The sequence below is a fragment of the Nomia melanderi genome, chromosome 7 (genome assembly GCF_051020985.1).
Source record: "Nomia melanderi isolate GNS246 chromosome 7, iyNomMela1, whole genome shotgun sequence".
Taxonomy (NCBI): Eukaryota; Metazoa; Arthropoda; class Insecta; order Hymenoptera; family Halictidae; genus Nomia; species Nomia melanderi.
The window spans coordinates 10,488,234-10,510,035 of NC_135005.1; the positions used below are offsets into that span (position 1 = coordinate 10,488,234).

Sequence of the window (21,802 nt, forward strand, 5' to 3'; positions counted from 1 at the left end):
TGATTGATTTATGTTTATTGATTTATATTAATCTCTTTAATGCAATATTCAAATATTAACAAATGAAATTGCGATAGATAGTTTTCGCAATATTTTATGCCTGGGCAATTTTATTTTGTGCGAAATGATTTCCCTAATAAACAGTTACGACAAGTATTGAATCACTTCGGTATTTCGGTTACGCAAAGGCATATTTTTTCACGATGTAAAGTTTGTAATTGCAATGAATTCGCAAAAGTTCCCAGATTTGAAATGGATCAAATTATTGAAAGGTTTGTTACAATTTTTTATCAAACATTTAAATTAATTCATTGGAAAATTTGTTAATAATTTTAATCAATCTTTATACGTAGATATTATAGAGACAAGCCTGGAAGTTATCAAATAAATAAGAAGAATCATTTTGGTGCAAGCAATTTAAATAATAATACTTATAATTATGAACAAATCGAAGATCGGCGATGGATCTTAAATCAGAATTCCATAAACGTGAAAGAATTCTCGACCAAATATCACGTAGAAATTAAGATTGACCAGTTACCCATAGAAGATCTCAAAAATGAGGAATGGTTGTACATATGTGAAAAGTGCGGGAAGGTGTACTGTCTTGGAAGTACTTTCGAAGATACGCTAAATCATTATCATGACTTACTCAAAGTCTAGGAATGCGCAAATAAAAAAAAAATTTGTTATTTTATGTCAGTGACAACTGTTCCTATATTTTAATGCTAATAATAAGCGAATTATTATACTTATCTTTAAGACCTATTTCATTGCTTTAAGAATTGTTTCAGTATCTTTGAAAATTCAGTATAACTTTAGTCTCAATACTTTACTGTTATTGATAGTATTTTTCCTGAGGTTCATAAAAGATTTCTTTATTTCTTATTAAACAAGGCCAATATTATACAAAGAATTAAATTGTGTAATGCACAAAATTCTCTTGGTATGTCATCTGAAAAATGATAAAATACAAACAAACAAGTATAACATGTATACATACATTTTTACTTGTTTATGTAATAATACAATTTATTTTTCACGCAATATATTCTTCTTGTATAGTATGTATGGTTGATATTGTAATACAAAGATATATTCAACAATTGTAAGAATATATTATCGAATTTTAAATAAGAAAAAATACTTTGTTACATTAAATGGAATTAATTGTTTTCATATATTTGCGTTTTAAATTTTCTTTTTTCTATAAAGTATTGTATAAAATTTTTGTTCTTATTAAACATTCAAATAGAGTTGTAATTAATTGATGTAATTAATTAAATAAAGATAATTAATTCATGTGTTAGAAATATCTATTTAAATAAATGTACAATCACTTTAAGCGGTTGCAGTATCCCCAATAAATTCAGCTGGTTCTACGAGTCGCTTCTTTACGTATGGTGGAGGACCAAGTAATTTTTCTACATCGTCGTACGTTAAAGTTTCTCTTTTAAGGAGCTCTTCAGCCAACTGTAATGTTTATAAGAAAAGATTAATGATGCTATTAAATATAATATTTTATTGTTATTCTAATTTAATTAGTGTTAAAAAATTTCATTAGATATTATTGAGCTTAACACATTGAGCGCCGGCGACTTAAGAGACATTTAAAGCCTGAGCGCCGGCAACATATTGGCCATTTAGCCCAAACGTCGGCTTCATTTGTTTGTATCTGATCACCGAGTAGCTAAAAAAAATATTCAAAATATTATACATTTTCGTAAAATAGTACATTTTAATTGCATATTCGTCATATCCAGAAATGGAAATCCGGAAATCCGCATTATTGCGGGGCCGGCGCTCAAGCGAAAGTCTCAGAATCCCGCGTTTTCACGGGGCCGGCGCTCAATGTATTAAGGAGTTACGTAATACTTTGAAAGCAAACAGTAGTTGTATGTACCAGATTTAACTTGTCTTCATTGTCTTTTAGCAACTTCTCTGTTGCTTTGTATGCTTCTGTAATTATTCTTCGTACTTCGGCGTCCATTAAATTTGCTAATTTTTTGCTGTATATTTTTTTGGTTCTCTGCAGAAATGAAAGATACATCAGACAATACTGTTCATATAATATTAAATCAATCAAATAATCTTCTTTATGTTTACTTAACAAACAGTCTTAGTAATGATATAGTGCATTAAGATATACTTAGGTAATAATCGTACCGTGCTTGTAGCTTCTTCATTAAAAGAAATTAACCCCACAGCTGGGCTCATACCAAATTGCTGAACTTGATGATAGGCTATTTTTGTTACTTTTTTTAAATCATTCTCCGCTCCAGTTGAAATTTTGTCAAATTTTAAACTTTCTGCGACTCTACCTCCTAACATCATACACATGTTTTGAAATAACTCTTCTTTACTGTGAAGCTTCTGATCTGATGGGGTATACTGAGCAAAACCCAAACTCATATTTGTTCTTGGTATTATTGTTACTTTTAATAAAGCGTCAGTATGTTCTGATAACCAACCCACTAAGGCATGTCCAGATTCATGATAAGCAACAACCTTTTTTGTGGTAGGTGTCAAAACACTGCTCTTCTTTGCACTGCCTCCTATTGTTCTATCAATTGCATATAAAAGATCGCTACCATCGACTGAAGTTTTTTTCTCTCTTGCTGCATGTAATGCTGCTTCATTGCAAACATTCGCAATATTCGCACCTAAAGAAACATTATTTAGTAAAAAGCAGCAAGAAAAAAATGATGTACGAGGAATAACACAAAAATGTATAATTCCATACAATACCGCTAAAACCTGGAGTAAGATATGCCATGTACCCAGAATATTGGTTAGGCTTCCCTTCCAGAGACAATGATTTCAGATGATATTCGAAAATTTCTTTTCTTTCAGTCATAGTAGGAAGATCAATTAAAATATGCCTATCAAATCTCCCGGGTCTCAGTAATGCTTTATCTAATACATCTTCTCTATTTGTTGAGGCTAAAATGATAACATCTCCTGTAGTTTGCATTCCATCCATTTCTACTAAAAGTTGATTTAACGTTTGTTCGGATTCATCATTAACTTCCATGGTTCCTTCGGATCGTTTTTTACCTATTGCATCTATCTCATCTATGTATATTATGCTAGGAGCTCTATCAGAATAAGTAAAATAACAATTACTTTAAAAAATATATATATTCCTTTAAAATACAAAATAGGAGACATAGTCGAACCTTTTCCTGGCCTCTGCAAATAAGTCTCTTACACGTGAAGCACCCAACCCACCTATCAGTTCAATAAATTCAGATCCATTCATTGACAAAAATGGGACATGTGATTCTGTTGCAACTGCTTTAGCTAAAAGTGTTTTGCCACATCCTGGTGGTCCTAATAGTAAAGCTCCTAAAAATAATTCCAATTGATAAAAGTGAAATAGTACATTAATAATAATGTAAAATTTGTAAAAATTTAAAATACCTTTGGGAACCTTAGCACCAAGCTTCTTATATCGTTCAGGATGTTTAAGGTAATCAACAAATTCCATAACTTCTGTTTTTGCTTCGTGCAATCCAGCTACATCTTTAAAACATACACCTTTACCAGAAAATGGCTCCACTAATGTAATCTTTGTTTTTATCTTAAATATCTGTTTAATATCCGGTAATTCAAACAAATTTTTACGTGTCATGATATGTGCAACGGCAAGAATTGTTAATGCCGCTATTGCAATGGAGAAAATCGTGAATTGAGTGGTGTAGGTCTTGTATCGAATTGGAATTCCATTTTCTGCGCCATTACAGATAAATTAAAATGTACATATCAATGTTAAAACATAAATAACATGAATATAATATGATCAATTGTTGTATCATGAATCTATAGAATTTTTTGATGCAGTTAATGTATTAATATTAAATATCCTTGCTGTATTATACCTTCTGAAATACCCAATCTCCTTTCTATACTTCTAATTTTATCTTCAACAAGTGTAGGAGGTCTCTGCACGATAATAGTGTTGTATGTATCTTCTCCAACTTCAAGTCCTCTATAAAGTCCACCAGGTTGAAGTGTTACTTTCATATAGACATTATCAACTATAGTAATTTCTTTGACTTCTCCTTTCATCAGATATTTGTTAATGAACTCATTCCACTCACATTCACCTAACTGTGCATTAATAATGTTTAGTTATAGAAATACAATAAATGTTAATGTAATTGCACAATCTATTCTGAAACTGTTTGGCCAATTGATATCTTTACATTTTATCAAGATCATTTCAAAATTGTTGTATAATAGGACGATGAATTCATCTTGATGAAAAAAAGTGAAAAGAGTCTACCCAGATGATCTTATCATTTTATCAAAAGAACAACTTTTTGTAAATTTTTTATTCAAGTGAAAGCTGATCAGCTTTTACTTAAAATATTTTTTGTTAGATTATCAAAAGTGCCAGAAACATTATGGCAACAATTATATGGTATACCTCACATACCTTTTACAAATGATAAATTAGAATTAATGTGAATGATAAAATATACAATAAATAGTTGATCAAACAATTTGAAAACTATATAACTATGTATTTTTTTAAGCTAACCTGTAACTGTTTCCTGTCCATTAGTAGATAAAAACATAAAAATGTAATTGCGACTGCAACTTTTAGGTTAAATATGGCATTCATATTTGGATCTTTGTCATCATTCTTATTAGGTTTCTTACTTTCTTCTTTCTTATTTAACAAACTTGATGTTGTATTAAAATTCCTTCTACTGATCAGCCATGGAGAACAATAAATTTTATTAGGAATACTTTTACAAAGTAACGATTGCATTGAGTTGAATTCTTTGTATACATCTGTGTAAGACTGAAATAAACGTTTTCTTATAATCACATCGTATAAACAGTGAGGCATTAAAATAATAAAATAATTACCTGATGTAATGCTGGAAAGTATAACCTCTTACTACTCCTATTACTTACAGTATAATTATTTACATTTTTTAAATTAAACTTAAACAATGATTTTATGTGTTTTTGTGAAGCGACGTATTGTCGCTCCGGGTAATTTATTAAGTTCTGCATACTTTACTCGCATAAAGTAAGCTTATGAAAGAACATCGTTTAATACAGTAACGTTAATAGGTTACATGAATGGAACTCCGATTTCATCATTTTTTGTAGTAAATTTAGAAGAGACACATATGTAGTTCAAGTACAATTAAATAGCTATAGAATACAAAATACTAAAATCAAATCATACAATACAATCTAATTATTAGATTCTAATATCAGCGACGAGAAACAAGGTAGATTGGACATACTATGAAACTTCGTTACCGATCGCACGTCTGTGAATTTGTTCTAACGGTTCAGGGGTTTTATCCTAGATGGCGCTGATTTCGCGAGAATGCCGGTAAATTTTGAATTGTAAAAACACATCCTTCTGACTCTGCACAATAAAATGTAATTTATACTATGTTATCGCAACTTATGTTTATCCGCAGTGACCATATCTTAAAGTAAAGACTTTCAGCATTAATTCGATATGCAGAAAATTAAAAATTCATGACTGGATTTAACAGAAAATCACTAAGAAGTAGAAACTACATAAATGGTTGTTCGAGCTATACTGGCTGTCGCTGTCGACGCATCCTGTACAGCGTAAGGTGACCAAAGAAATGAAGTACACAACTAATTTGATTTGCACTAGCAAGTTTAAAATTTTCTATTATGAATAACATTGGACGCGACACCGAAATAGTATGAGGGTTCTGAGACCCCCGAAAACCGAGACAAAAGTTCCCATACATGCAACGTCTGCGAGCATAGTTCACTTCTTCCTATCTGGAACCCGCTCAGTCAACTATTCAGGGCACTAACGTGATAGTAAATAAATAGAAATATATAAGAGTGAGCAGGACAGAGATAGTTGTAGCCAACGTATCGGTAATGTCGGTTTCTACTTGTAAATAAAGTCAATTTCTGTTTGTCATTAGAAATCGTTCAACTGTACATTTAAAATTCTTTTGTTAATATCCGTCAATATTCTTTTTGTACATAGTCAGTTAGAAACAAGCCGTCATAGAAGTTGCTCGATAAAATATTTCAACATTATAATTCAAGGAACATTGTAAATAAAGATGATGACTGAACAGATTGCTGATAGGAAGAGGAGAGCTGTACCTACATATCTTAATCCTTTGCACTCCAATAATTTGTCACTAGAAATATTCAATTTATTTTTATGAGATATAGATGACATGTTTTAAAACTTACTTAACCAGGAATCTATTCACAAAATACAGGGAACAGTATTTTATTTCCACATTTCACGTATCGACAGATTACTCGAGACTTAATGTTAAATATGAAATTTTACAATTTTGATGCACCAATCGAGTGGTGACTGAGAGGCACCTTTGGAGTGCAAAGGGTTAAGTTTGCGGCTACCGCAATATGTTTCGCGTAACGTTCGATAGATGGCATTAGTATTTAATCAAGATAAATAGTACATCGGTTCAAAATGCGTGTATAATTATTTAGATCATATATTTAAATTATAATTGGTAGCAGTATTTGCATATTGTACAGAGCGTTCTGAATGAAAATATGAATTCTGTAGAATAACATATAAATAATGGAAAAGATCACTTAACGAATGCGAAGTTCCCGCGTGATCGTTGGTTATCGTTTCTACTAAAGTACACCGAATTTTCGAAAATTCGTTGTAATAAAAATAAGCGTGAAAGAGGAAGAAGGAGAGAAAAGTAAAAAGGGAATGAAGGGAAAAGGTGGGCGGCGAAGATGGGGTGGGGAGGGGGTAGATGGAAGCTAGCGTGAATATTTTTACCCAAGCCTGTTAACTACACTCTGTTATTTTATCTCACGTACACAGTTTTTCCACTACTACCAGGACGCTACGCAGGAATATAAGTTTTAAGGCGTGTTTTGATAGCGTCAGGGTGTGTCAGCCGGGGCTTCCTACCTAATGGATCACCTCTTCGTTTATTCGTACATACTTTTTGAAGTGTACGACCCCATGATACCTACAATTTCTCCAGTACCTCAAACATTCCCAATTATTTCGATCGTTTCGTAATAATTCCTATTCATTTTTATTGCAAATTTCGCTTCGATGTCTAAGTTTCAATAATAACATTTAGCTTCATAAATTTTATTCGTTACGTGGTTAATCGTAGAGAAATGTGTTCACCTGTATCACTATAATCTATGGAATGAATAGTTCCACTCATTAGTCAAATCCAGTAATTCCAGAAAACAAAATATAGACGAAAGTAGTGGAATGAACATCATGTATTATTACAGTTTTAACGTACATCTATCGAATCTGTAAAGCCCATAAAGCAGTATATCGTTCAAGTAATCCTTATAATTACTGCAATTGTCGCATAGCTAAAGGAATTTTTATCATTTTGCTGTATTAAATCGAATATAAGGAAATTTATTTTAAACGTCAGAAACCAAAAGTTAATCACACGCTTTGACGATGAAATTTGTTCAAATTGAAAATGTATAGACCGATTTGGCTGATGAGTTCGTACGACTGTGTATATAAGTACATAGCTATCTTAGGTCTCTTTCTACGAGAAACAGATCGCAGTCACGTAGCAATCAAGTATCTCCTGCAAGAATCCCCGAAGACAGAACGATGACAATTGCGGTCTTGCTGTTTAAAAGGTGTGAAAAGAATGAGATGAAAGTGGTTCGTCGCGGACGCGTATTTACGTGAAACAATATTTTTGTTGGCTTTAAAAAGGCGGCAACAGGGGCTAACCTTTGTTCCTCTTTCTGCGGTTCAGCCAGGCTATGCGAGGAAGACGGGCGAGGACACCGTCAGTCATCGACTTTGTGTCCCCCGCCTCTTTGGCGCACGTATAAATCTTGAATCAGTATTAACACCAAATTGTTATCTCGTTATTGACAACGAGAGAAGGAGAGAGAGAGAGAGAGAGAGAGAGAGAGAGAGAGAGAGAGAGAGAGCACACCAGGCACTGAAACAAAGCAATCTTCCTATTAAGATAACAAATAAACTTAAGAGGTGTTGTCCTTTTTAAAAAGTAACCATTTTTACTAGCACGTTTTTCGAGGAAAGCACAACTGTTCATCGGCAACTATCCGTCTCGCTAACTTCAAGATATTTAATAGATCTTTTTGCCAGTCAACGATAACCTTCGATTCAACCCCTTACCCCAGGATATCGTGTCAGACTCGCGATGAAATCTATAAATTGAACAAATTTAAATATTATTTACTCTTTTTTTTTAATATGAACTAAACATGGTTTTCCTGTTATCAATCGTTAATATACGAAGTCAATGGTAGGCATAGAATAAGTATGAAATTCTTTTCTTCTCCTCATTAAGTGTAGCTTTATGAAGTTCTGAAAGGAATCATAGGTCAAGGTGTTCCTTGGGGTGAAGGGCCGAATAAAAAAGTAACGGGAAAATACAATGAAATTTCTGATTCCATCAGGACGTGTATCGTGTACGATAGCAATCAGTGACAGCACGAGCGGCGTCATTAATCCATTTAGGATTTCGACCAGGGATAAACAAACGAGAACGAATAATTTGTTTTTGTACGCCACCTAAGTAGTCAACTATCTGGCACGCGAGCGTTGCAGTGCGACTCATAGTGGCCGAAAGATAGTGAGTGAAACAGCGGTAGCGATGTAAAGGGGGATAAAGAGGGGAGATACAGGCAGTTTACAGAAACACAGAGAGAAAGAGAGAGGGAGAAGTCGAGGGTGTGAAAGAGGAAGTGGGATCACATACTATAGTTCAAAGACTAGGCGACAAAATCAATTATTTTGTTAAACAACAAGCGATGTTGTGTTAGGTTTGCCAAAATAACCAAAACAATACCGTGGCTCGTGGTGGATCGCGCGCACGCCGGCTCGTGTAGTTTCCATTCATTCGGCAAACGTGGGATTCATCGACGTCATTAAGTGACAGCAGAAATTGTGACATTTGGATCTATAGTTCCTTTTGATCGCAGGTTACAGGAGCAGTCATGAAGCCAACCGATATGGACACCTACAAATTTTCTATTTATCGAACACTAGATTTACAATCGTTTATTGTACACTTTATTCTGTTGTTCCAAGAACAATAGATATTCATGTAGGTCTTAAAAATCGGAGCTTCGAAAGCAGAGAATTATCTGTATAAGAGGAATTATTAACATAAACTTTTATCGAATGATGTGTTTATAAAAATCAAATCGCTTGATTCAATATGGTAGAATCATAAAATCTTATATATAACAGTAAACTTTATATAATGTATTAACCCTTCGCGCTCAAGAGGTGACTCTCAGTTACCATTTGATTTGATATAACAAAATTATAAAATGTACATATAATATTAAGTTTTGTATAATGTATCAATGTGTGAAATATTTATATAAAATAGCTTTGTTTCTTAATTAACGTATGTTTTCTCATTAGTTCGTTTCGAATAGCGTCGTCTATGTTTCATTGGAAAGTGTCGAATGTTTCTAGTGAAGAACTTTCGAGTGCAAAGGGTTAATACATGAAATATTAAAAGAAAATAGCTTTGTCTCTTAATTTATATATGCCTTCTCGTTAGTTTCAAAGAATGTCATCTACATTGCACCGGGAAATGTTGGATATTTCTAGTGAGAAACCTTCAAAGGGTTAAGTTACAACCTGTTCCAATGTTATCGCCGCTAGTTCTCACTAGCCGTCCCAGCGCGGTGCCGATTCCCAGCTGACCGGCACTCTTGGAAGCCCATCGCACGTACCGTCCGCGTGGAAGCACGATGCACGTTAGAGGGAGAGCCGCAAGAACGGGCGTTGTTATTACAGATGCCACTCGTTCGGGATCCTGGCGTATATTTCAGGCACAAAGAAGCCTCCTTCCAATCCGGAAGAGTGACGCCTAATTTTCGGGACGCGCGCGCGTTATTGCTTTTCCGAAAAACGCCGGAGGAAGCTGCAATATCGACATGGTACCGCTTGTCGTTAAAAAAAGACATGATAAAGGTAAAAGAAAATCGGCAACTCGGTCGAAATCGATTACCTTATCAGCCACTAGAAGAATTCCCTAAAAATCACTGACGAGTTCGTCTTCCGGTTCTGCGCGCGTGCACCCAGTGCGATGAAACGTTGGACGAGCTAATGGTAACTGCTAGACTGCAGATCTCTATATGAGAAATTTGAAAGTTCAAAATTGGACAGAATACAGTCGATAAGAATATTTATTGTTGTAATGGAAACCATAATATACAATAGAATAGAAAACATGATTATTCATTTTAACCCTTTGCACTCGAGAGGTGACCCTCAGTCATCACTTGATTTGATTTGTAAAATTATAAAGTCTTATATATAATATTAAGTTTTGTATGATGCATCAATACATGGAATATTCAAATAAAATAACCTTCCTTCTTAATTAATATATGTTTTCTTATTAATTAGTTTCAAAGAACATCGTCTGTATCTCTTCGGAGAATAGTGAATATCTCTAATGAAAAACTTTCGAGTGCAAAGGGTTAATAATATTCGTTAGAAAGAAAACTCGCACAATCCCATTTCCCAGTGTTCCAAAATGTTCAACTTACACGAAAACCCGTGAACCAGCTGTATTACCAGAAATATACCGAGACCCCGTTCCCAAACGACACTACCCGACGTTTTCCTTATATCGCTGAGACGTTCGTCAGCCGATCGCGAAAGGATTACCATCGCGTTGAACGTCCAACAGAGAGTTGCTCATTATTTATTCAACGCTGGTTCCCGTAATTTTCGCCGTTCGCCGGACAATAAAAAGACAAACAGCGGACGGAGGCGTGCAGTCGTCGGAGCCGTGAATGGGAAAGAGGACGCTGAAAATAGTAGAACCGACGGCGTAGGGGGCAGGGGGCGATTTTTCACGAGCCGCAGGAACGGGACGGCCGTCGGGATCGGCCAATTGTTCGATCGTTTCGCACTGTTATTTTTATAATTCACTATATCCTCGGATCTTTCTGGCTGGCGCTCTCGTGGCGGCGCGGCGCGGTGCGGCGTGTTGTTTTTATTGGCCGCGTTTAGGGAGACGGTTCGGGAGACGAGCGAAAAAGGGACCCGTAGCGCGAGAGCGATGGCTGCGGCGCTGTGCTCGTCTGTCGAAGGGAGAGGGATGAGAACGGTGGGAACGGGGTGTTGTTTCATCCCTCCCGGCGGAGCTCCGTCTGTCTGTTCTGTCCCGCTGCACCTACGTTCTAGCGCCTAAACTAAGCCGCAGCTAGGATAGGTCGGTCTAGGGGAAGAAAGATACGATTTCCAGGGACTGGAAAGAGAACGCGGAGATGGAAAGAGAGAGAGAGAGAGAGAGAGAGAAAGCCGGTGAAAGAGGGAGGGAGACGCAGAGTTGCGCGAGTTAGGGGGTTGACAATACCACAGTCATCCAATGTTATTTCAGCACGAATTCCCTCCCTTCTCTTGTCCCCTCCCCTCTTATCACGTTCCCTTTCTTATACCATCTCTTTCCCCCCCTTCGTTCTTCTCTGTTCTTCCATCACCTCCCCCTTCCCATGCTTCCCGTTCTGTCTGCCTACGCTGCCACTTCCTTTCCTGTCACCGTGTTCCATCCACTTCGTCGTTCCTCGCTGCGGCAAGATGCCCCAGCCATTGGTCTATTTCGCTCGATGCGAAAGAAAACATCCCCAGCCCCTGGCAATTATTACTCTCACGGATTCTATGTGCCGGGGCATTATCGCGGCTACTAGTGACGACAGTTAAGGGGTGTTCCTGGATTGACGGGGGTGGTCGAGTGACTGGTGACGAGTTGTCGGTTATTCGGTGGAAATTAGTGGAACGCGATCGTTTGGGATATCGTAGATTTCTGTGCGAAGGGAACATATAATCATTTTTAGCTAGGTTTACAGGCATTTATTGTAAAACTGATTCTATCGTGCCTAGAGAAATCGATGTTCGTTCATTTCGATTTTGGGAATTGGTGGTTTACAAATAGGGAGTTACGCTATAAACTCGTGTAATCAATCGAAATTGAAGAAGTTTATCAAATAATGTTCATAAAACTCAATATGCATTAAATTAACGCATCCCGCAAACCTGGTATTAGGGTCAATTGACTTCGGGTTGATGAATTAGCTTAGCTACTATCACTTCAATCTTTTGAACATTTCTTTATAAAAGCTATTCGTGAATTTAATAACATTTCAGTTGGTTTATACTTCAGTTTAGGTACCACCAAATCAGCTTCTTTAATCGTTTCTTAAAGAAGTATCTGTACCTTTGCAGTCATTCTAAAAGAAGAAATTGAAAATTGGTCACTTTGACCCACCTGGTAGTTCTAGTGTTAAGATCAAAGTATCCGGGCTGCAAGACATTTTCTTAATTGGACTGTAAAGATCATTTCGATACTGGCTTAAGCTGCAACGAATTCGACACAGTGGATGACATTTATTAGAATATCAGCTCACCTAACCCAGACCCGCCAGCCGAAGCGCTGAAAGCATAAATGGACACCGTTTCGATCCGTCGCCCGTGCTGTTCCTCGATGTTCCAGAATTTCAACGATTTCCCAGCCTCCCTCGGACCCGTCCTCCTTTCTCCCCAACGGCATTCCTCAGATTTTCCTCCCCGGTTTTCGCGGCGCCCTCCCCAGCCCTCCGTTCGCACTGCACGCGAGTACACGGACGCCTACTCGCCTCGGCGAAGTCAAAGAGAGATAAAATCTATAAATATGTGGGAGGCGCACGCGACCCATTCCAGTGTTTGTTCAACCAGGAATAACCTCCCGTTTCTTCATCGTGCGCCGAACCCCGAGAAGAGGCTGGTTTTGTGGCTTGACGCAAGCCTAATCCGGGGTGATGTTTCGTTAACCACCTCCGGCCGCCAAATCTTCTCGTTCTACTTACCGGTCTGCTCTCGCGAAATCGACCGCGAGCAACGAACGGGAAGACGAAAACTAGGGAACACCGTAGGTAACGATCGGATCGACAGATGAACGACTGGTCGGGATTAACGGGTCCGTTCATGTGGAATTCGAACGGATGTTAACCCTTTGCACTCCAGTTTTTCACTAGAATTTCAACTCGACATTACCTGATGAGATATAGACGATAGTTTTTAAAACTAACATGGAGGGAAAGCACACGAAAGTTAAAGAACAAGGCTACTTTATTTCAATGTTCCTTATATTGATGCCTTATTGAAGTTTCATATTAAATATCAAACTAGAAAGCTTAGCAGGAAACTCAGTAGAGTAGATCGCGTGGTGTCTTGGTATTTACATTCATCTATTTGCTGGTGGATCATTAAACGAACAATTAGCTATCTCTTTTGTAAGAAACCGGTATAAGAGGCTTACTGAAAAAATTACCAATAAGGCTCCCCACATTTGAAAACGAAAAGTGTCATAAGAACTTCTAGGAATATAATGAATAAAAATAGAATGCGAAATATAATATTGCAAATCCACGCTTTTAAATGCTACTCCAGCTAAAGACCACCGAACTAGGATTCAACCGTGAATTTCCATCCTAACAGACTTCACTGAACAACATTCGAACGCGAAACTCTACACGCAAGTAACACGATCTTCCTCGTCGTAGCAGCATCCTCTAAGTATTGCTCCTTGACGAGGAATTTCTTCGCGTTCATTAAGATTCGCGGCTCCAGCAGACGGATGGTTCCTACGGCAGACGGGAGTCGTTTCAGCGGCCGCCGAAACTCAAACAATTTGTCGGCGTTCGGGGCAAGTTTCGCCCGCCTCGTTCCGCCGTTGGCAAAAGTTAGTTAGGTAGCCTGGGCGGCCCGTGGAGCGGACGGGAATTAGTTAGCGGTAAACACACCTCATCAATCTTCCTCGAACGTCGTCGTTCTCTTCATCATCGTGCCACCGGGCGATCTAAAATACCCGGCTCGACACGTGTCTCCATTAAAGTGGTCGCTTGCTAGGAAACCGAATCATCGTTAACCCCTTGTCCTATGATTTCTTTCACAACTGCGCTCGATGAAGCTGCTCCGCTGCTTCTAATTCAGTAGAAGAAGAAAAGCATTCCGCTTTAATTCTATGGGTACGTTTACTTCGAAGTTCTACGATTGACAATGAAGAAATATTCCACTTGAATTCAAAGGAATTAAATGACATTTATATTTGTTATATTCCGTTCTTAGCCAGGAGTACATACATTTTTAGACGAATGTCGATGAACAAAGTCTGTTAGTTGGAATCATAAATTTCCAGTTATATTGTATTTCTATCTGTTATATTTCTAGCAGTTACTGCGATACCTTTTAGCTCCAGTTATGGAGAGTTTTATTAACAAAATTTGAAAAGAAGAGTTGATTTTACGCAATTTTTGATTAATAACGTTCGTGAACTATTTTTCAGTGAGTAGTCGCCTTTACTGCTTTCTCGTGAGAGAGATAGCTAAATTATTCATTCGGAGATTTAACAGGAAATAGATGAAGTGTTTTAAATATCAAGGCGCTGCGCAACTTCCACTGGTTCTTTTTCTACATGAGTTCAAGACTAATAAACAAACGACATTTTCCCGCAAACCGTGTGCATGTGGCTTTATACCGGGAACCCTGATCGCCGTCGCGCTGAAAATACAGTTTTTTCCCGCGCCACGGCCGGATTTCCTCTCGCCTCTTCGACGAAGACGCTCCGCGTCCGCCCACGACCGTCGGATTCCACTTCCTGAAGGCTTGCCGCGGTAATGGCGGCGCGCCGCCGGCGAAACAAGGGTGGGCCAGCCACCCCCGTCGCGCAACGACGTTAGCGTCGATGGAAATGATAGCAATTAGGCGAGCAAATTGATTCGACGCCTTTCGATCTGCGAATTTCATGGAATCACAGGCTGGTTTCTAGGTAAGCAGACGCTTTCGTGAGTCAGTCTGCGAATATTGAGGTTGAAAGGTTTCTTTTACCGAGGGTTCCAATGTCACGAAAGTGATATTAGAATTATCTAAAGCTTTAATAAAATTATTCACAGTGATGTAGAACTCGTTTACACGCCTATACAAAGGATAAACGCGAAGTAAAGTAATAATCTTAGAGTAAAATGTAACTGTACAAGTCTGTACTTTCTACTGTATCCTTAGCTTCTTCTCCAGAATTCTCCGCAAAAGTTTAAATCATCAATCAACAAAAGTCCAATTAATATACAAAGATAGCCTTATACCTTGGCAATTGTATCTCTCAATACAAATGTCAAAAACAATTTGACTCAACCTTCAATCTTACTTTGCAACCAAGGCAATAGTAAAATGAGCATGTTGATCGATTGTCTCAAGGAATTATCCTCTAAAATGGTCTCAAAGATCTACCATTCTAGCGTTCATCAACGAAACCCGGAAACAGCGCAATTAAATGGCGAATCTTTCGCGCCAAGAAAGTCGAAGTGCACGTTAAAAGGCGCAGGAGAGTCGACGCCGGAAAGATCCGCCATTCCCCTACACCTGGCAACAGCCAATGGTAGGATAAAGCAGACAGGGGCGCGCGCGGGCGAGAGAGAGACAGAGCTTTTGGTCCTCGAATGCCACACCCTTCATTCTGACCACATATCGACCGAGTCTCTCGCAGCTTGGGGCTGCGCTCGCTGCACTAATTGTAAGTACTCGTGGTACTTGTGCGCCAGTGTGTTGGTTACACGTTTCCCCTCGCACGCTCGCACGTACGTAACCTCTCTATCTTTCTCTCTCGTTCGCACTCCGGAGACTAGGCTCGGATCGACTGAGAACCGGTTACATTTTATTTTAGTCCATTTTCAACGAGCAGCGGATCTCGGCCATTGAAAACTCGTTCCTCGAGGAGGGATTTTTCTGATCGACGAATTTGTTGGTCCTCTTTCGGAAGTGTTCTTTGCTTTTCGAACCGCCATTCCTCTTTCGCCGCTTATGTCGTTAACACGTTGAATGCCGCCACAATTTCATAATACAAAATATTCGAAATGGAAGAAATATAATATTAAATCATTTGAATGAATTGCAGTGTTATTATTGCAGGTTTGTCTAGCTGAATGTCACTATATTAGCTAGCATTATTTATAATATAGAAATGTTTTCAAATAATCATGATTTATTTGAGTGGACTATAGTAATTCAACGTGTTAATAGGTAAACAGTTAAAATATTTGAGAAAAGAGGTACTTAAGGGAATATGAACATGTAATTTCGGTTGTTGAATTTCATGTTGTTTCGTCAACTAGGAGAGGATTATTTGAATTTTTTTCGAGTTACGTTGAATCAGCTATTGTAAGTATTGAAACTCGTTAAGAACTATGTTAAGAACTATGCACATGGTTTTAAATTGCTCATTTACTAAATTGAGTAAAATTACAAGTTTCTTGTTGAAGCGTTTTCGTTATGCTATGTTACTGTTTATATTATGTATCTGTTAATACAAAATTATATTATATAGTTACTATCTAACTAAATAGAATTGGCAATATAAGATAGCAATATAAGCGACGCGAGAGGTTCGAATATTTGACTAGATCTCGAAGTGCAACATCGTCGCTCAACGAATCCCTACCGACGCGGGGGTAGAGGCCAAGGTTTCTTTCATTCCCATCGGGAGGAACAACAACACAATTTCGAGGTGGAGGATACGGGCGGCGTGAAAAATAATTTCCTGCCGCTGATATGTGGCGGATCAGACGAAGAGAAAAGTCCTAGGAGGGGATCGGTGGGGATATCAAAATATTATTCGAGGGTTGCCTAGGGTAGCTCCGCATTTCTCGCGCCATATAGAAGCCATGTTGAGGCTAAAGTGAATGGTTATTGCCCTCAACCTGACCGCAGGAAGCTGCTACAGTCGTATACCTCATGGCGGTACACGAGTTTCGTATTTACCGCCGAATTAATCCGTCGGCTGTATTTTATTAACCCCATTGAAACCTGATCGGTAGAACGTCGATCCTCATGCGAACCCTGAAACTTAATTATCTTTCCAAGGACATAATCAAGGAAATAGAATTATTCTAGAAAAAGCTTTTTCCTAATAGGTATTATAAAAAGCATTAAATTTTGAACATCTCATATGTTTCTTACATATTTAATTTTTATTTTGTATATTATTTTCATTCCGTTGAACAAATTCAGCAGCTCAAGTAACTATCATTTTAGACATGAACTACTAAACTGGAAACTTGATTTTATAGGTACCACCGACGACAGAATTTGTAACGTTCGTTTATATAAATTTCAGATTCGTCTATCAAATGATAAGGTTAAAGATATATATTTACTTAAACGAAATCAATTTTTTAATCGAGATACTGTAACTTACTCAATTCAGCTTATTTTCAAGGCAAACATCTGCAGTTACACTTAATTTAAGATATTTTCAAATTGTGATTCTTGAAATTCCATAAGTACATTTAGTTCTATCGCCGCAAATATTTTCGAGTCGTAATGCTATTATTATACTTGTCACGAGACACCCTTCAATCCAGATTCCGTCGTAGCACTTGATTCGAATTACGTTCAAGGCCACCGTAAGTGCGTAACGCAGTGTCCAGGTAGAAGCAGGGTTACGATGGACCAGGCGAACTGGCCTAAATGTTATTCCATGCGACAGAGATTGCTTCTTCAGGTAACACGGCTCCGCCGACCCAGACGTTGGTCCTGCGCGCGAGAGGAGTTCGTCAAATATGTATGCGGATAAACACGGGGACGGTTGACAGAAATAATATCCGCAGGTGAAGGCGATCGCACCTGTCGGCTTGGATACGGGAGGAATCCTTTTCTTTTTTTTTCCTTTTTTGTCTGCCGGCGATGAACGATCAACTGGTCCCGATCGTTCTAGCGCGAGCTGCGAGCAATCTGAACTTGATTGCTGAGGTCACACTGAGAAAATGGAAATAAAAAATATTAAAGTTTAATAACAGTTTTCTCTGTAAATAGATACTCATTGTTTTCTGATGAAGTATCGACAACATTTTGAACAAACGGCAACGCGAAGAAAAATCTTGGGTGAGTTAGAGGATAGAACTGTTTTATTTAAATACTTCAGGTGTTGATACGTATAAAATTTATATCTAATTAAAATAAATTTATATTTCATATCATACTTGAAATTTTGCACTTTTATTGCTTCGAGTATAATGACGATTGAAAACCATCTCTTGAGTGTAAAGGGTCAAAGGGTTAGTGTTGTGTTACTCTAATATTAATTGTTAATCTCAAATTGTCGGGAATTAAATGTTTCATGGAAATTTAGTAAGGAAAACGTCTTCTGGTTTAATGTGAAGTATACTAGACATTAAAAGTGATGTTTTCAATGTTCAATGAAAATGATAAGAGTGTGTTCAGCAAAATTTTATTTAGTAAATAATTGGGTGAAAATATAACAGACTTTGGTAATTAAAAATAAAGATCTCACGCTATATGATACAAAGATAGTAGTTTCAGTTTACAGAAATCGGTCACAAGGGACGAATCGATTTTCCACGGTCTATATAAAAGGAAGAATCAAATTAGGGAACCCGTGCAGAAAAGTCCTGGCACAGCTACACGAATTATCCACGCCGATTCATCGGCATCGAAATCCACTGACCTGTTTGCACAACACGTCACAGGTCTGCGTCCGATCACAAAAGGAATCGAGCTCGTGTCGCGTTCACCGCATCGAATGGGGCAAATCCGACACAGGAATTCCTTTCCGCGTCTTCCATCGCAGAGAAAATCGCGCAGGTACAGGTAGCGACGTTCTGAAAACCCTCTGAATCATTTCAATCTAAAATTTCGATCCAGCAAACTGTCAATCTTAAAGTAAAAAAATCCATTACTTCTGTCGGATTCAAATGAATCCTTAAATAACAATAAACCGAGCTATAATTATTTTAATTCCAAAAGCTTGGTTGAAATAATGAATATTAATACTATGGAATAATAAGAAAAGTATCTTAAACAAATGTAGTTTGTTAAAATTTCGTTAAACTAATTAATATTAACATTAAAGAATAGTAATGTAATAATTTAGAACAGTTTCGCATTCATATTTAAAAATGAGTATCTCCTTAACATAAAAAGTAACATTAACATACGAAACATATGATATAGTAAATATTTAAATTACATACAATTACATACTAAAATATAGAACAATAAGTAAAAAATCATTTTTAAATATAGATTTCGCAAATATCCTACGTCCCTCGATCGACTCTTCCCAGCAAGCAAGTAAGACTGGATCGACCCAAATCTCTCGAAAGAATTGAACAACTAGAATGGCCGTCATCAGGTACAGGTGTCTCGATACTGGAACGAACAGAGATTCCTTTTCTGTGGGTGAAACGATGAAATGACCGGTGAATCGCAGTCTGACGTCTGCCCACGGTGTTCAGGCATAATGCAGAGGATTTCGATCCTTTTCACCGGAATAAGATCGCGGAGACCACCGGAACACTGTTCGCCATTTTCCACGCATTGTCGTCGTCTCGAAGGGATGCAGCTCGTTCCATCGAATCCTCCACCAAGGTGGTCCTCAGCTTTTCTTTGCCCGCTGATCGCTGCTTACGATTTTATAGGGTCTTAGAGAAATTACAGCGTGAACTTGCTAAATGAAACGAGAAATACAATTTGCTTCGTGATTACTTAAACAAATATTCTATGAACATTTGTAATCGAACTGAATAGAAACGAAGTATCATTCGTATACCGCGAAATAAATCTAAATTAGATTTTACATCAATTGATCTGAATAGAAACAAAATTTTGTTACATAGTTATCTCAAAAAATGTCCCTTACGAAGGATCAATCGAATATTAACGCCGACTTCACGAAAAGCGATATTAAACCTGAACAATTCCCTCAAATTCATTTCTTTAAATCTGTTTTTCATAAAAACGACAGTGGTATGACGTCAATGGCATTAGAAATAATTATTAATGATTTACTATCACGGTACTTACATCACACTATTATCTAGCTACTCGAGTTTCCAAATACTTTTATTCGACATCAATTTTCTTATCATAATTACTCTCAAGCAATTAGAAAGCTCCGATCATCGATGACGACCGCAGCAGCCAACGTGTTAAGGGGTCAACACGAAATCTAATTTAATTCACAGAATCATCGTCACTGATACGATAGAAACACTGCCCGATTGGAACAGGAATGCAGACACATCGCGGCATCGGCGTCGCTAAATAACAGGGCCGTCTTCCGTCACGGTGCAGGCGCGTCGCGAACAATTTTCATAAATTTGGCGCTGGCTAAGCTGCAACAACACCGGCGTATGAATTAAGAGGGCCGAAACACCGCTTGGATAAACATCTCGAATTAGGCGCTGAATTCTTTTCCTTCCGTCCGTCCGTCCGCGTGCGCGAGAGGGCTTTACGACTTCGGTGTGTTTTCGGCCGTACGCGCGGTTCACCCGTGATATGTATATGAGCGGTTAGCATCACCGCAATGTTGCGGTAATGGACGGGATATTTTACAGCCGCGGGATTCTCGTCCGATGTTCCGGGGATTAGGCTCATCCTTAACTGCGTTGTGTAATCCGTGAAACGTGTCGGCTGATTAATTGTGTCAATAACGCTGTTCCCTTTACTTTTCCCTCGGGATCAATCATTTTTAAGGGTAGAACTGGCGAATTTTACGCGTCCGCCAGAATGGCGGGTTTTCTTAGATCAGTCTCCTAATTCGCGATCATTGATGTATGACAAGTGTTAACACATTGCGTACCGAAAACGGGAAATCTCGTTTTTGTAGAAATACCTACGTACGAAGCTGCACTAATTGTTGCATGATTATGAAAAGAGAAAATTTTATCAGAACCGATTATTTGTTTAAAATATATTAAGTAATAATAAAATATTGTATTTTTCTACATTCAGTGATGTAAGTCAATCTCATTGAAAATCGCCAGTCACGCAGGCTAGTTTTCTTAAAATTAGCCGGTACGCAACGTGTTAAGTATTCGACATGACGTTGGAAATAAATGGTTTTGATGGAATACTACGACACAAATATATGAATAAACCAAAAGAAATTGATTGTTACAATTTTTATGAGGTTCACTCGATAATTGTATTGAACGGTTGTTCGGATGGTCTATATGCAAAATAAGGAAATAGAGTTCAATAAGAATTTTTATGCGACACGTTAGAATTATATAATTATAGTTAGGATAATTGTACAACTTGGTGAATAAAAGTCACATTTTTTAATGTATTTCTAAAGGCACTGTGTTCCGAAGCTTGAAAATATCAATTCTCGAGTCTCGGTTCGTTTTTATATTCTCGATTTAAACGGAGAAAATTTCTTCGTTACGCAGAAGTGTAATTTCAAGTCTCTACACCTCGATGAAGGTATGAACTCAAATTATCTTTAACTTCTTTCCTCTCTTAATATTATACGGTTTCTTGGTTTCTTTTGCCTATCCCACTTTATCTTTCCGCTTTTATCTTTGTTCTCTTCTGTACCATTTTATTGCCATTATAAATATTCGCCCGTTAACAACTGTAGCTCTTTACATCTAATTTTTTGCTGCAGCGGAAGAACATTTTAAAGAAACAGTGCATTGGGTCACTGGTCAGCCATTTGGGTTAATATTTATTTAATATCGTAACACATTACTAATGTTTTATTAGTATTATTACAATTATTATTAATATTTTATTAGAAACAAAGGTAGTATAATACGTAAGCTCCATTTTCCATTTTCGCGCCGCCTAAATGGAAAGCAAAGGAAAAAGAGCTCCGCGTTTAACGTGTTAACTCGCAACGAGGTGTTTCGAGCGGTCGGCTGTCTCGGCGACGAAGAAAATGATTTAATGGTCGACGACTTGCAGTTCAGAGGGTGATGCGCGTCCGAATGCAGGCTGCACTGTGTCAGCGGG

General features: G+C 37.6%; 2 protein-coding genes and 1 long non-coding RNA gene across 7 annotated transcripts in view; 1 reads left to right on the forward strand and 2 right to left on the reverse strand.

Annotated features, from left to right (window-relative positions):
• Nbr (exonuclease mut-7 homolog) overlaps positions 1-1,106 on the forward strand; it is a 5,415-nt gene extending 4,309 nt beyond the window's left edge. For 3 of the 4 annotated variants that reach the window (XM_031990799.2, XM_031990800.2, XM_031990801.2), the window contains 2 exons: positions 82-272; positions 354-1,106. In XM_031990799.2, coding sequence (XP_031846659.2) covers positions 82-272; positions 354-663 — 501 coding nt within the window. In that variant the 3' untranslated portion in view covers positions 664-1,106. Of the gene's footprint in view, positions 1-77; positions 273-353 lie in introns of those variants that run through there. The other variant, XM_031990802.2, reaches the window with a different exon arrangement.
• Swt1 (Swt1 RNA endoribonuclease) overlaps positions 1-5,310 on the reverse strand; it is a 13,934-nt gene extending 8,624 nt beyond the window's left edge. The window contains exons 1-9 of the mRNA XM_031990807.2: positions 4,882-5,310; positions 4,547-4,813; positions 3,882-4,113; positions 3,424-3,732; positions 3,180-3,348; positions 2,749-3,098; positions 2,167-2,663; positions 1,904-2,029; positions 1,399-1,473 (exon numbers count right to left, since the gene is read on the reverse strand). Coding sequence (XP_031846667.2) covers positions 1,399-1,473; positions 1,904-2,029; positions 2,167-2,663; positions 2,749-3,098; positions 3,180-3,348; positions 3,424-3,732; positions 3,882-4,113; positions 4,547-4,813; positions 4,882-5,031 — 2,175 coding nt within the window. The 5' untranslated portion in view covers positions 5,032-5,310. The remainder of the gene's footprint in view (positions 1-1,398; positions 1,474-1,903; positions 2,030-2,166; positions 2,664-2,748; positions 3,099-3,179; positions 3,349-3,423; positions 3,733-3,881; positions 4,114-4,546; positions 4,814-4,881) is intronic.
• Positions 5,311-7,744: 2,434 nt separating this feature from the next.
• LOC116433137 (uncharacterized) lies at positions 7,745-9,768 on the reverse strand. Of its 2 annotated transcripts, none has more exons than XR_004236242.1 (3): positions 9,641-9,768; positions 8,835-9,005; positions 7,745-7,850 (listed from the first exon to the last, which is right to left on the reverse strand). It is a non-coding gene; the product is annotated as an uncharacterized LOC116433137 (long non-coding RNA). The 2 variants fall into 2 exon arrangements; XR_004236241.1 differs by having other exon boundaries at positions 8,835-9,016; positions 9,641-9,753.
• Positions 9,769-21,802: the final 12,034 nt, after the last annotated feature.